At 36.7% G+C, this 15052-nt stretch overlaps 1 protein-coding gene across 2 annotated transcripts in view; it reads right to left on the minus strand.

Moving 5' to 3' along the window:
- Positions 1-15052, minus strand: part of ELMOD1 (ELMO domain containing 1) — a 62209-nt gene that overhangs the window by 16954 nt on the left and 30203 nt on the right. For both annotated transcript variants that reach the window (XM_059418229.1, XM_059418221.1), the window contains exons 3-7: positions 11256-11401; positions 11083-11111; positions 10145-10242; positions 6394-6523; positions 480-613 (exon numbers count right to left, since the gene is read on the minus strand). In XM_059418229.1, the coding sequence (XP_059274212.1) occupies positions 480-613; positions 6394-6523; positions 10145-10242; positions 11083-11111; positions 11256-11401 (537 nt within the window). The remainder of the gene's footprint in view (positions 1-479; positions 614-6393; positions 6524-10144; positions 10243-11082; positions 11112-11255; positions 11402-15052) is intronic.

Consider the following 15052-nt stretch of genomic DNA (forward strand, 5'->3'; position numbering starts at 1 on the left):
TTAATTTTGTTAGATGTGATAATGGCACTGTGGTTCGTATAAGGTAATAATGATTTTATTAGTGCTCCAAATTGAAATGTGAAGGCAAAATGACAGTATAGGATTTCATTAACACTTCTGCCAAAAAAAAAATAAGCATTGCAGGTGTTTAAAAATTTTGATAATCACTGAACCTGGGCAGTATAAGGGGGTTCTTTACAGTTGTCCATTTGTTTTTGTATCTACTTAAATTTTTTCATAATACAAAATTAAAAATAAAAACATTTGAGATCCACTTCTAAAATACAATGAAGTTTGCCAAAGAAAAGGAAGAGGTGTACCTTTTTAAGTTTTAGGAACCTGAGTTATCAGAAGACTTCAGTATTTTCTTGGAGTTGTCTATAAAGTGGCTTTTGGAACTGATAACTCACTCAGCTTTGTCATTTCCACATGACCAGGACATCACTTTTTAATAGTCGAACTTTCTCCATTTTACTTACTGCAAATTGTATAGGCCCAGAAGTCCCATTCCTCGAAAATCTGTTTTAGGATCATCACCTTGGAAACCAATTTCACACCACTGCTTAGAAATCCGAGATTCCAATGGAGTATTGGGCTTCAGGAATTTCCATAACTGGCAGATAAGACAGAAAGTTAGCCTGTTGATGTAAACACAATCACTCTTTCCTATGGCAGATTTTGTAAACTGTGTTATTAAGAGGAGCTGTACAAAGCTGAATATAGATTTGATCATATTTCAACGATCTTTGATAGCAGTTCTCTCATCATGTTCTGAAGACTCCCTGAAGGGACTCCAAGACCTTTTCAGAGGGTCTGGGAGGTAAAGACAATTTCATAATGAAACTAGGAAGTTTATTCGCCGTTTCTGTCTCATCTTCTCATGAGTATATAGTGGAATTTTCCAGAGGCTGCATTACATGTGACAGTGTCATTACTCTGGAGGCTATGAAATGTGTACTTGTATATTTTAGTGTTTTACCTCTTTCTGTTTTAATTTCTTTTTTATTTTTATTTTAAAAGATTTTATTTATTTATTTGACAGAGAGAGATCATAATTAGGCAGAGAGACAGGGGGAAGCAGGCTCTCCACTGAGCAGAAAGCCCGACGAGGGGCCCAATCCCAGGACCCTGAGATCATGACCCGAGCCAAAGGCAGAGGCTCAACCCACTGAGCCACTCAGGCACCCTTGTTTTAATTTCTGATAAAAAATATATCTGCATTGGGGCGCCTATATATATATATTTTTTTAAAGATTTTATTTACTTATATATGTATATATATATTTACTTATATATGTATACTTATATATGTATATATATACATATATATATATAACTGCATAATCTCCCACAAAAGGTCCTCAAAATATGTAAGAGAGTGAAGGTAAGGGGCAAATAGGGAAAAATTTGAGGCCATGTATTATTTTTACAGCATTATTAACAAAAAGAAAAGTGGACTGACTTGAGTTTCATTTCTCACCTGTAGCAGAGGTGAGAATAAATAACCATCATATAACTCGATATAGGAGGGTCACTAGTGTTAATGAATAAATAGACCTCAAAGTATGTTATCATTTTTAAGAGTTACCCAAAAGAATTTTAATTCCAATTAGCATATATTAAATGGCAAATACAAATTGCAAACACTATGCTATTTACTGTCTAAGGAGCTGGTTCTGTTTTCCTGAGTTTTCTATGGAAAGATAGATTCAACATATACTATTACTTGGAAAGAGTGAGACCCACAGCTGCATAAATATAATGTTCAAACTCTTCTTTCTAATAAATAGAGATGGGCACATAAGCAGATTTACCTTTTAGACTATTAATTATTTGTCTTTATTATAAACAGAGACAAATGCAAATGTAAAAATTTTCTTATTACTATTTGGACATAATTCAACTTCTATATTATTTATTCTATGATGTATGAATTTTAAATCTTACAGATATGAGTAATATAGAAACAGCATGCTTTATAGTGAATTCTCACATCTGACACAATATAGAACATAATATTCAGTGATAGGAAACACTAACCAAAAAAATACAATTCAAAGGATATAATATACTAATGGCTTAACAGGTAAATGCAGTCTAAAGGGTGAGAGAAAAAGATCAGGGAAGAAAGTAAATCTATCATGCTTAAAAGCAAAATAGCAAACGTGCATATAAGAAATTTCTTTTTATATTATGCATATGAGAATTTGCCAGTGTTCTGCATTCATCAGGACAGAAAATTTTTGGGTTCAACAGAGGAGCACTAAAAATATGAGCGAAAAGTCCTCTTTTTAAAAATTATTTAGAAACTGATTTGATTATTGCCACAATGAAAAAAACCAGAATCAAAGGAAACAGTTGGTAAAGCTCATCACACACATTTAGCCAATAATTTGAAGTAACCTCAGGGCCCAACATAGTGGAATGAAATGGCAAAAGCAAACATTTGATTTCTATTGGTAGGTTATCAATCTCATTCATTAGATGAATACTTTAGGGGAATAAAAAGTTTGAATAATGCTTAAAAAAGAAATTCCATTTTAATAATTTCATGTATCATGACAGACTAGACCAATAGCTAAAAATTGTTCTTTTTTTTTTTTAAGATTTTATTTATTTATTTGACAGAGAGATCACAAGTAGGCAGAGAGGCAGGCAGAGAGAGAGGATGAAGCAGGCTCCCCGCTGAGCAGAGAGCCCCATGTGGGGCTCAATCCCAGGACCCTGAGGTCATGACTTGAGCTGAAGGCAGAGGCTTAACCCCCCGAGCACCCCAGACACTCGAGAGAGAGAATCTTAAGCAGGTTCCACGCTCGGTGCAGAGTCTAATGTGCGGCTCAATCCAATGACCCTGAGATCATGACCTGAGCTGAAATCAAGAGTTAGCTGCTCAAGTGACCGACAGCCAGGAACCCCTATTATTTTCTATTAAGTATGTGACTCCATCTTAAATTTTCACTTTATTATTAATGTGGTTAGAAAATGTTTAATAAAAATGTCCATGTGAATAACTTACATGAACAGTGCTATATGAACATAAAGTAATGTTATTCAGTTTCATCTCACCCTATATTTGAATGATTATAAAATCCATAAAATCTTTTTATACTTTAAGACTAAAAGCACTGATAATGGTCTCCTGTGTTTATAAATCAAAGCACTTAAACAATATGGCAATATATTACCAAAGTCTCTAAATCAAGGGTTGGCAAATTTTGTCTGTAAAGGGCCAGATAGTAAATATTTTAGGCTTTGGTTGCCAAATGGTCACTGTTGCAGTTACTTAAATTTGACATTGTAGTACAAAAGCAGCCACAGGTAGTACACACATCAATGAATGGACATATTCCAATAAAACTTCGCTTACAAAAATGGGTGGGAGGCAAGATTTGGCCCACAGGCTTTAGTTTGCTGACTCTTGCTCTAAACAGTTTATGAACTAGGTAACAAGGGTATTATTACCCATTCTAAAAATGAAGCAGCCTAAGATCAGGCCTTAAACACAAACCATGGGGGCACCTGGGTGGCTCACCCACTGAGCCACCCAGGGTCTTCAGCTCACGTCATGATCCCAGGGTCCTGGGATCAAGTCCCGCATTGGGCTCTCTGTGAAGCAGGGAGCCTGCTTCCCTTCCTTTTTCTCTGCCTGCCTCTCTGCCTACTTGTGATCTCTGTCTGTCAAATAAATAAATAAAATCTTTAAAAAAAATAAACATAAACCACAGGCTAGCCTTTTGAAATACAAACGGGAACAAGACATGGTTTCTCCCCTGGGAGGTAGTGTAGTACAGCAGCGAGGAGCTCTTTCTAACACTTCACTGCCCGGCCTCATTTTCCTCACCTGAAGATGGGGATAATATCAGTATCTCACCACAAGGTTATTGTGACCATTAAGTGAAATAATGCTGCAAAACATTTACTGTGATGATTAATGTGTGCTAAATTCTCAATGTTTTATTATTATTGATTTTATTATCAGAATTGGGATTTGAATTGACTAAAGAAGAGAATAAAGATCCCATTCCTAAGCATTCTTGGGGAGACTAGAGAAGATTTCAAAATCGAACGAGTAAGGATTTTAAAAAGAGCTGACTTTTGCTGTGAGAATAATAGGTAATAGAGGGAATAACATGGGCAAATATCTGGACATATGGGATACACAGCCTGTTGTGGTCAAGGTGAATGACAGAGCATGGTGGATACAGGAGATACAGCTTGCAGTGATAGAAGGGGTCCTAAATGCCATGTTAAGATCCATGGGATTTCTTCTGTCAGATAGAGGGAATCTGAAGTTGTTTTTTTTTTTTTTTAAGATTTATTTATTTATTTATTTATTTGTCAGAGAGAGAGAGAGATCATAAGTAGGCAGAGCAGCCGGAAGAGAGAGAGGGGGAAATAGGCTCCCTGCTGGGCAGAAGGACTGATGTGGGGCTCGATCCCAGGACCCTGAGATAATGACCTGAGCTGAAGGCAGAGGCTTACCCCACTAAGTCACCCAGGCGCCTCTTAAGTTTTTAACCTAAGGGATAATGTGACTAGATAATCCCTCCAGCAGTGTTTTAGAAGATGGAATGTAGGAAGCTAATACTTAGTGGCAGAATTATAAGGCTATTATAATAGCCCAAGTTGGAGATAATGTTAGAATAAGTTGGTGGACATAGGAAACATTCAAAAGCTATTTTGAGGGAGCTCTGTGGTTAAGGTTTAGTGATTTTGTAGATGCATAGTATCTCCCCAATTAGATTGCAAGATACTTGAGGGTAGAAAAGATACCTTTCCTCAGAGTGCTTAAGGCAGCAATGGAGAGCCCTGGCTTTATAACTTACTAGCTGTGTGGATCAGAACCTGGACTGAAATGCTTGTAGTTTGCTCAGCTGTAGATACCAACCATCACTTTGCTTAACTCTTATGGTTGTGCCAGTAAAAAATAACACATACAAACTCAAATCATGACCACAGATAAAAGGTATGTCATAAAAGTTCTTGACTTTTAGTATCTAATGAACCACAGTAATTCATGCATTCACTCATATTTGTTGAAAACCCACAATGTGCGGCATTCGTACAACAGATCAACTCAAGACGGTGCACAGCAGGCACCAGGATGTCACTGATTCTGAAGGCATCATGGCCATTCTGAGGCATTCTTCAGTTGCCTGTGGCCACTCTGTTAAGTTTTCTACCACTTTTCTCTTTCATTCACCTCTTATTTCTCACCTTGAGGTCATTTTAATTGAACTTGACTACTTCTATCAGAAAACACGATAAAAAAGGCAATAACGGGAAATGAAGCTCAGCCAGTAGGTTAGCTAAATTTAAGCAGAGCAGAAAGGGAAGAAGAAAAACTACTTCTAAGAATGAGACTTCTTTAAATTTCAGGGATTCATATCAGATATAGCACTAATTAGCAGAGACAAGTCATTTGTGTAAGTATTTACATACACAAAAGCACGGACTCCTTCACACAAAAATACAGCACTCTTTCACACAAAATTACAGCTCCTATTGACATTTTTTCAATGAAATAAAGTTAAGGCAGCTAAACAAATGTTTTCTTGCAATTTTGTTAGTGTCTTTTTGTATTCTAGCAAAGGACAAGGAAGCATTCCATCCTAAGAAGCATCTATTTTCAGGAGTGAATTTAGAAAATATTTCAGATGAATAGTTCTAAAGGTTGGGTCCTAATTTCTTAAACTCCAAATTCAGTGTTTTGGGGTCAAGTTTTATTGGTGTTTAATGATGCACATCAGATCATATAAGATATTTAAGTTTTTGTGAGATTAAGATATAAAAAATAAAAAAATTTAAAAAAAAGATATTTAAGTTTTTGCTTTGACAGCCAGAAGTATTTACAAGTGCATATTGTTCTTCTAACAGTTTTAATAAACCAGATATAAACCTTAACCTCCTCTTCTGATACTCTCCAAGTTACATGAATAAATAATCAGCAATAAGATCTTAGGTAATTTCCCTAGAGGGCTATTGCTGAAGCAGAAACCAACTTCATCTTCTTTGATGTCTATTAAAAGTCATAAATGGAAATCCCAGGTCACTCTTTGACAAATGCTCTTCCTCCTACTGGCTTTCAATACAGTTAAATAGCCTAAACCTAAGCCAGAATATGAGCATTCACAGAAATCACCTCTGATATTCTCTCAGATTTAAAAAAAAAAAAAAAAGGCTTTACATTTAGCTTCCCACATGAATTTTCTAATGAAGAATTTACCTCCTACATCTGAACCAGCAAGCAAAGTAGGCTTTGCCAACCAGTTCCACACCCATATCTTATTCATCTTTGTACTCTCCCTCTTATAACAGTGTCTAGCACTTAGCTGGTGCTTGGCAATGCTTAGCTGACCTAAGAAAAGCACAGAAATGTGTTCAAGGTCTAACCTTCAAAAGCATTTCTTCGTGTTGGGGGTTATCAGAATCATAGGGTTCTCTGCGCAGTTTTTCCACGTCTGCGATAAGATTTCTGTAGCCAACTATTTGCAGAAGGCAAGCCTGAAGAGAGATTCCCAACCTAAGGTGTTTAAAAACAGAAGAAACACACATGAGGAAAAACAAAACATACATTTTGGCATTAGTTCACTTGATGGGTGCACAATAGGACTTTTCCATATTTATATAATATTGAGGAAATTGCTCATACGTGATGTATTTAATCAAAGCCCAGTTTCTCTTTTCTTTTTGTGGACATAGATCCATATTTAGTTTACTCAGAAAAATAAAGAATGCTACTTTTCCTGCATTGGTCTCACAACTACTTCTTACTTGAGTGGAGGAGGCATAGTTTCTTACTGAAGCTTCAAATGGGCAGTTGTAGAACTTGGCTAAAATTTGCCTTTTGTTCTGGCCTTTTCTTAAACCAAGTTGTAACAATATGGCTTAAAAAACAAGGGCTCTCTTTAATGCCAGTAACTTAAGTAAGATGTAGAAAATATAGGTGATAATGTGTGTGTGAAAGAGAGACCGCTCTCAGGGGCACAGTGGAAGGAAAATTTCAGAACAACAATATCGAAACAAATACAAGAAAACCTATGCTTGGGAGCATCCCTGACACATGAGGCAATGCCAAGAGAAAGAACTCACTACTTCATAAAATTTCTCATCACATTCTGAATGCTCTATTTGTCTGAATACTTTTTCCTATGTTGAAACAAAATTTGCTTTCCCTATTACCAAATAGTTCAAATTTTGTTCTCTGAGCAAATTTATTTCCAACTTCCTCTGCCATGACTACTTATTTTAAGATAGTGATTCTTTCTTCTAGTCTGATCTTCAGGCTTAAAAAAAAAAAATCCTGGATTCTTTCAGTTCCCTCTCATAGGACATGGGTTTCTCATGTTTTACTCTCTCGCTCAGTCTTCTCTGAATGTGTTCTGTTTGGATAACAGTCCCCTTAAAACGGGTAATCAGAACAGAAACAGTCTGGCAAGTGTGATACACAGAGGATCACTACTTCCTGTGACCTCAGTTTGTTTTTCTCCCCTACAACATAGCAGATAAAATAGGGTCTTTTCAATCACTCACATAACAACTTTATCAAGCAGGTGACTAAATAATCACCAAAATCCTTTTTTCATACAAGCTTCTGTCATGTAAATATTCTCCTGTACTTGTATGATGGCATCTGAAGGTACTATTTCACATTTATGTGTTCCTGTTGTTTCTCTACAGCCATTCACTTTTGTGGCTTAAAGATACTTAAATGTTGGCAATTTCATATGATTCCACCCAGAGTTACTGTCCAATATGGTCCTACTCCCAATTCACACTAAATTTGAAGATTTTTGTTGTGGTGGTTATTATAATCATGACCATCTTTTTTTTTTTTTTTTTTTTTTTGAGGAGAAAATAAGATGTTTAGAGGTTAAGTCTAATGCTGGGAGTAATAGAGAATTACACATTTTAGGACTGTATACCTACTCCACATATTGAGCACAGGGTCAGATAGCCCAAATGCTAAACTTAAACTGAATATTCAATTAAATGGCAGTGATAATTATCTGTTACCATAGCACCAAAAAACCAAATGAGATACTTAAATTTAGGAAAAGAATAGAGTGGCTCTGGTTACCCAGGGAATCACTGTATGACTGAGAAGAGAGTTGATATTGAGGAAGAGAGCAAGAGAAATAAAACAAGACGCAACAAGAGGGACCAATTCCATTTCCCCCCCATTTTTACTGTAGTAATTTTTCAAGTGCATAAGCAGCACTTAAAAAATGTAATTAAAACAAAATGTGGTTAAAATTATGGCAGCAGCCCAAGTGTCACCTATTGGTGAATGGATAAAGATGTGATATCTATGTATGTCTGTATAGATGTATATAGATATATACACATATATACACACACATACAATGGAATTTTAGTCATAAAAAAAGAATGAAATCTTGTTTTTTATAACAATGTGGACGAATCTAGAGAGTATTATGCTAAGTGAAGTAAGTCAGTCAGAGAAAGACAGATACCATATGATTTCACTCACATGTGGACTCTAAGAAACAAAACAAACAAAAACAAAGGGGGAAAAAAAAGAAACAAACCAAGACACAGACTTTCAACTACAGAGAAAACACTACTGGTCACCAGAAGGGAAGTGAGTAGGGGGATGGGGGACACAGGTTATGGGGATGAAGGAGGGCCCGTGCTGTGATGGGCACCAGGGAATGTGAGGAAGTGTTGAGTCAGTATATGGTGCATCCGAAACTAGTATAACATTGTATGGTAACTATGCTGGTTAACGGTAGTAATGGGTTGATCAATTATAAAATATTTCCCCTAGCCTTCTCTTTTTCCTGATTTTTTTCCCAGAAAATTATTTTCCTGATTTTTTTCCAGAAAATTATTTAATTTTAAAAAATTACATTTTGTCATGTCAGTCTAGAAAACACTGACATCCATATTGAGATGTAAAAACACAGTCTACTCCCTATAAGGGTTTTTTCTGCCCTAAAGGAAATCAAAAGAATAGATGGCAAGGAAATGCTTCTGAATGAAACATAAAACTTTCATAGAAGAGACAAAAAAGATTTACTATTAAATCTAATCCAATCTCCAAATAAAATTGTGAGTCTAATATATCCCTCATGCCCAACTGCAGTCTTAAATCTTTGGCTCAACTTAATTTAAAATGAATTGCCTTATATCTTCCCAAAGAAATAAAGTATATGTCAGAGGTTTCAAAAAGACATTTACTGTATAATTAAATCACCCTTAATGACTGAATAAGGAAAAGACAGCTAATTAGCTGAAGTGTCTGCAGAAGAATGCTATAGAGACCATGCAGAAATGGAGTTTTGTGATGAGCCCCAATTAGCTAGTACCCAGAATTCCTCCAAGAGACAGACCTATACAAAGTGAACTCTGAAGGGCCCTTCAACTACAGCTCCCTGTCTTTGGCAATTAAAAGCCTTTTTCAGAGATAACTTGAAGTTCTCGCCTATGCACATTTAAAAGACAGTTTGATTGTTACCTACCTAAACTGTCTCTAAATATATCTGCCTACGGGATTTATTCTACCCAAAATCCTTAGCCCAAAATTTTACTGAAAAACTCCTGCACCCAATGGAAAATATAAAGCTAATTTTAAACGTCATGTACATTGCCAAATGAATTTTAATATTTCCAAGATGAGATGACTAAATAACAAAGTTCTGAAGTCTTCAAATAAAAACCATCTCTCCCTCCCACACATGCCAGTCTTCTTGACAAGCAAGTAGGAACAGTCTCCAAGATTATCTGCCTGTCATAAACTGAAGGGATATTTTGGAAGGAGCAGAATCAGCTTAGGCACATTTACAACGTGAACATTTACTGTTCGTGTAAAACAGACATCACATGGAGCAACTGTGGATAAATGGGCTCCCTCGACTTCATCTTCTGATATCAGGGCATCCATCAGATTTCTTACAGCAGCTCAGAAGCATAAACATAAATGATAACAACTAGAGAGTTGCTGCTCTTTACAAATATGAAAAAGGCACCTTTTTTTTTTTAATCTTTACCTGAAAACCAAATACATTGCAGATGACTGTGACAGGGAGAGAGGGAGAGCACGCTAGTGAGCTCGGCATTATAGACACACTAAGTGCATGCCGTGTGTTCTATGTTTACAACAGCATAAATGCATTCTTACTGTGGATTTATGTCGGGGTTAATTTTTTTCAGCTCCATGATGTCCTCTATAGTTTTCTCAATGGCGTCAGGGTGAACACTCACTGAAGTCTGCAGCAGCTGGAAGACACGTTTCAGTCAGTTCCCTTGTCAAGAGCATCAGTGGCTTGAGTGGGGTCTTAGATGGGGCTTCGAGTATTCGCTTAGAGCTTCTAAATGAGACTAAATTAGAACTAAACTAAAAACAAAAATTGGTTTCATATTTGAATTCTAGTAAATTAGACATTTTCACAATAGGGGAGGTAGTGCAGTTTTCCTGATTAAGGTAATTAACGTAAAACAGAAATACATGAGTTTGTTTTTTTTTAACTGTTTTCATCTTTTTCAAGCTATTTATATTGAAATATTATTTTATTTTTCTTATCCGATATACATGGTTTCTTTGTTAATGGGCAGTATGCCTATGACTAAGTGAAGTACATGGAGGATATAGTCTTAAGGTTGCCAAAATTATAATATTCAAGAATCTTGAAAAAAGACCCCAGATTTTCTCTCTCTCATATGGATGCTTAACTGTTAAACGAGCTAGTGCAGTAGCTTCTCTGATTTTCTTGGGAGATCTTGAGTATAAAGTTCAATGATTTGGATATTAAAGAAATGCCAGAGAGTTAACATTGCTCTTAGTTTCAAGGACTATTCATTCTGTGATTTGGAAAGTATATTAAAAAGGATTAATTCAACAACAAAGTCATAAGTGCATCATAAATCTGCCTAGAAATTCACATACAGTAGCTGCTCTCATGTCAAAAGTAGAGTGAATTGCGATGGGCAAACCACTCTTTCTTCTCAGCTTGCACAGCCATTGGTATATTTTTCTTCCTTAAAATGTTCATTTTTTGACATTGGAGATAAGCCTCCAAGTGAAAAGTTGCTGTAAAATACAGAAATAATTTTACTTACTTTACTTTTTGAATCCCTCAGTGATGTTTCTGTAAAATTAAGAACAATTTAAAAAAGTCATTCAAAAATTTTCCTCTACAAGTGGTTTAAAATTATTATATACAGATAGAACACACTATGCCAACAATCCCACCAAACTTAAATTTTGCTTACTTCTTTGTTTTCATGCTTACCGATTTTCATGGTTCTGGAAGCCCCAGGCTTGGTATTGTAACAGATCCGTTGCAATTCACATCTTCCAGTCAGCTTCCTCATTACAAATTTTAGGCAGCGCCACAAAAATTTACAGTAAAAATACAGGCACACCTGGAACAACATTCTGTCAAAGACAAAAGACAGCACCCTTCCACTAGAAGTCTGGAAGAGAACAGAAAGCAGCCACCACCAGCAGGAAAAGCCCAAAAGAAAATCAACCATTAGACTTCTGGATTTACAAGCATATTTCATTTTTCTAATCCCATGTTATTTTATTTGGTGAATCTATAAAACCCATTATTGGGAGGGAAGCCCAAGGTCTGTGAAGGTGCACCACCGCTGCCAGCAACTCCGGAATGCTCTGTTCTGGTATATTTGATATTCCAAAAACTGAGGTCATGTGAGGCTCAGCCAAGAATCCTTTCTTTTCGTACTTTTGCCTAAAAACATTTTAAAAATAAATTAGTACCTTGAAGACAGTATCCTTGTATTTTAGAAGTTGCCTTCCCCTTAGTCTTGGGGAAGAACGTGCTGTGGCCGCTCTCGTCTTCTGCCTCTGTAGACAGCCTCTCAGCTAGCCTTGGTCCATTTCCAGGCCCTCCTTAGTGCTTTGCAGGGGAGTGGGGGCACTATTTTTATTCTTCCCTTGCTCTCATTCTTTCCCTCCTTCTCTCTGCCTTCCTTTAGGCACTGTTGTCCCCCTAGAGGACTTGCTTGTGTAGCAGTCTTCTCTGATGCCCAGTCCCTCCACTTCTTGGACTTGCCAGAAGACCTCCTCATCAGTTCATTGAACAAATGGATTGACCTTTAGTTTTCCAACATTCCCTGATTTAACCTTCCCCAAACTGCACCTCTTGACAAGTTTGTTCTTGGCTCCTGCTAACAAAGTTTTTTTTGTAGCACCCTCTATCTCACTCCAGTAATTCAACAAACTATGAAATGCATAGTCGCCAGTCATGTACTTACAACATCTTTGGCACTGACTTTTATTTTTAATATGTGAGTGTCTTCTACTTCACAGTACTGCTTAGAGTCTCAGAATGACTCAGGCTACACCAGTAAAGAGGACTTCTCATCTAGGAACTTATATTCAACCCATCTTCTATTCCTACTATGGATTCCTAAGAGGCAGAATTCTTTATATAACTTCTTATTGGTGTCATTTCTAAAAGAGGTTTCTTTTTCACCAATATTCACTAATTCCCTCCAACTCTAACATAAGGTGATCCAGGGTCACTCAGATTAATGAGAGTAGTTAACTAATAGCCTTAATCATGTGATCCATCTATGAATATGAACCAACACTTGGATTGTGTTCCTTTGCTTAATTGCTCTGGCCCTAATATCTTGGACAGCCTGTGTTAAAAATAAAAATTCTAATAGGCTTATTTGTACAAGGGCATGGGATCTATATCATATAAATGCAAAGGGAATGGAGGAAACAGTCAGTAACCAAACTGCTACACTAAGATAACAGAATGGAATCCTTTGTAGGCAACAAAATTATGTTCTAGAAGATCTAATAATATGAGAAAATGTCATAATATGCTTAACAAATATAAAAAAATTAGAAAGAAACACATATGAAATGATCTCTTTTTTCTTAAAAAAAAAAAAAAATCTAATGGCAGGGCACCTGGGTGGCTCAGTTGGTTTAATATCTGACTCTTGAATTCAGCTCCGGTCATAATCTCAGGGTCTTGAGAATGAGCCCTGTGCCAGGCTCCGTGCTGGACATGGGGTCTGCTTAAGATTCTCTCTCCCTCTCCCTCTGTCCCTCCCCACCTCTCTCTCGAAAGAAAAAAAAATTGTGAGGTATGAACAAGGAGAAAAAGATGCAGGATATGCAACAAAAATGTTAATAGTGGTATTTCTAGGTAGAAGAATTATGAGCAATTTTAATTTTCATTTTTGGCTAAGTGTATTTTCCTTTTTGTATAATAAGTACATTTTATTTTATTTAAGAAAAAAGGTTATAACAATTAAAATGTATAAAATGATCACCAAAAGCCATTACAAAAGTGCATATAAAATATCTATGTGAAGTCAGATTCTGCTGAAAGACAAAAAATGGATTTACTATCTCATAAAGTCTGATATTCAACTATTTTAGTCAAATACATCCTAAAATGTATTAGGTGGTTATCAGGTTCCTTCCCCCCCAAAAAAAGGTAACCTAAAAATAAATTTGGAGGAACACTTTAAAAAAAAAAAGATTTTATTTATTTATTTGAGAGAGAGAATGTGTGCACAGGTAGGGAGAGGGGCAGAGGGAGAAGCAGTCACCCGCTGAGCAAGGAGTCCAATGTGGGACTTGATCCCAGGAGGACTTGATCCCAGAACCCTGGGTTCATGACCTCAGTTGAGGGCAGACTCTTAAGCAGCTGAGCCACCCAGGGGCCCCAGAAGAACATTTTAATTAGATGAGTGAGAAATTTTACTAAACTTCAACTTTCTCTCTTGGAAAAAATTTTGTTTTTCCATCTAGTAGATAACTGTGCCAGAAGAAAAGATTGAGCAATATCTTTGTTAACTGGTCACCAGCCAAGTGGGAATGATATTACAGGTTAGCTTTATGCCTGTTACTAAGTTGAGGGTAAAAGCTTTCCATGATCTGTCCTTATGGTGCCTGTGTCGTTTGCTTAGCACAGGGGCCACCTCTGCAGATGAAGCCTCTTCAGTTCATGTTTCAGGACTCTCAGGACAATCAGGTTCTTGTAGTACCAAATCTTCCTAGACTGAAGGGTTCTGATTATTGTTTAAGGAGTATCTTTGTATTTACTCTACTTAAGTACAAACCATCAGACCATTTTACAGCTTAAATTAAACTAGAAACTTTCCCCTCATGCAGCTTCTCCATCAGATAGATCCATACAAAGATGTGGCTTAAGGCCTAGAAGTGTCCTCCTAGGGCCAGGAGATGTCCAGGTGTACCGTGGCTTCTAGCCCATCTATAATTTCTCCCACTGGCCTCTTTGCACATGAGAAGAAAATGCCTGGGGAGCTGTTTTACATTAAGACAGCCTTACATAAAAGGAGAGAAAAGACATCAAGTTCTGTTTGCTTTTCTCTTTTCTTTTTTTCCACTTCCCTGAGGATGTTCCTGTTGTCAAAGATAGAGAGACCTAGTGGAAATGTACAGTGAGGGGTTCGAGATGCTGCATCATCCCTCTGGGCTCATCTCTGAAGTGTACGGCATCCCTCTCACACTGTCACAGAAACACTGCCACAAACTGTGCCCAGGAAATGCCCATTCACTTGCAGAGTGACATTTATATACTGCTTCTTTATTCTGTAATTTCTGGGTCAGTTGTCCTGATAATATTAATTATTAAGAATGTTATTTTATTATTTTTCCTAATGGGCCAAAATACCCACAAATCTTTCACTAAAATGCCAGCTCGCTATGCTAGGCACTATGTTTTCTTGCTTTGCTGGGTACTTTGTGTGTTTTTTTCAAGCCAGAGCTTGAAAAAAATGTTTTGACAGATATAATTTATTTTTGCATTTAGATCATAAAACTAAGGCATGGTCAGAGGTGGAAACACCAGTGTTGCCCTTTACTTTGGAAACCTTGTTTTGATGACCGTGACAATATCCAACTTGCTTTCTCATGAAAGGGCCAGATCAGCAAAGCCTCCCTATGAGCGGCTCAGGATGGCTGTTCTTTACCATAAAGTGTTGCCAGAGGCTAACTTTTTAAGTTTTTGAGTGTGTTTAAGTCCCTAAGTTGTAAAGTTTATGAAAAAAGTTGAAGGTCCAGAGGAGAATAAAC

This window comes from Mustela nigripes, chromosome 1, assembly GCF_022355385.1.
Source record: "Mustela nigripes isolate SB6536 chromosome 1, MUSNIG.SB6536, whole genome shotgun sequence".
Taxonomy (NCBI): Eukaryota; Metazoa; Chordata; class Mammalia; order Carnivora; family Mustelidae; genus Mustela; species Mustela nigripes.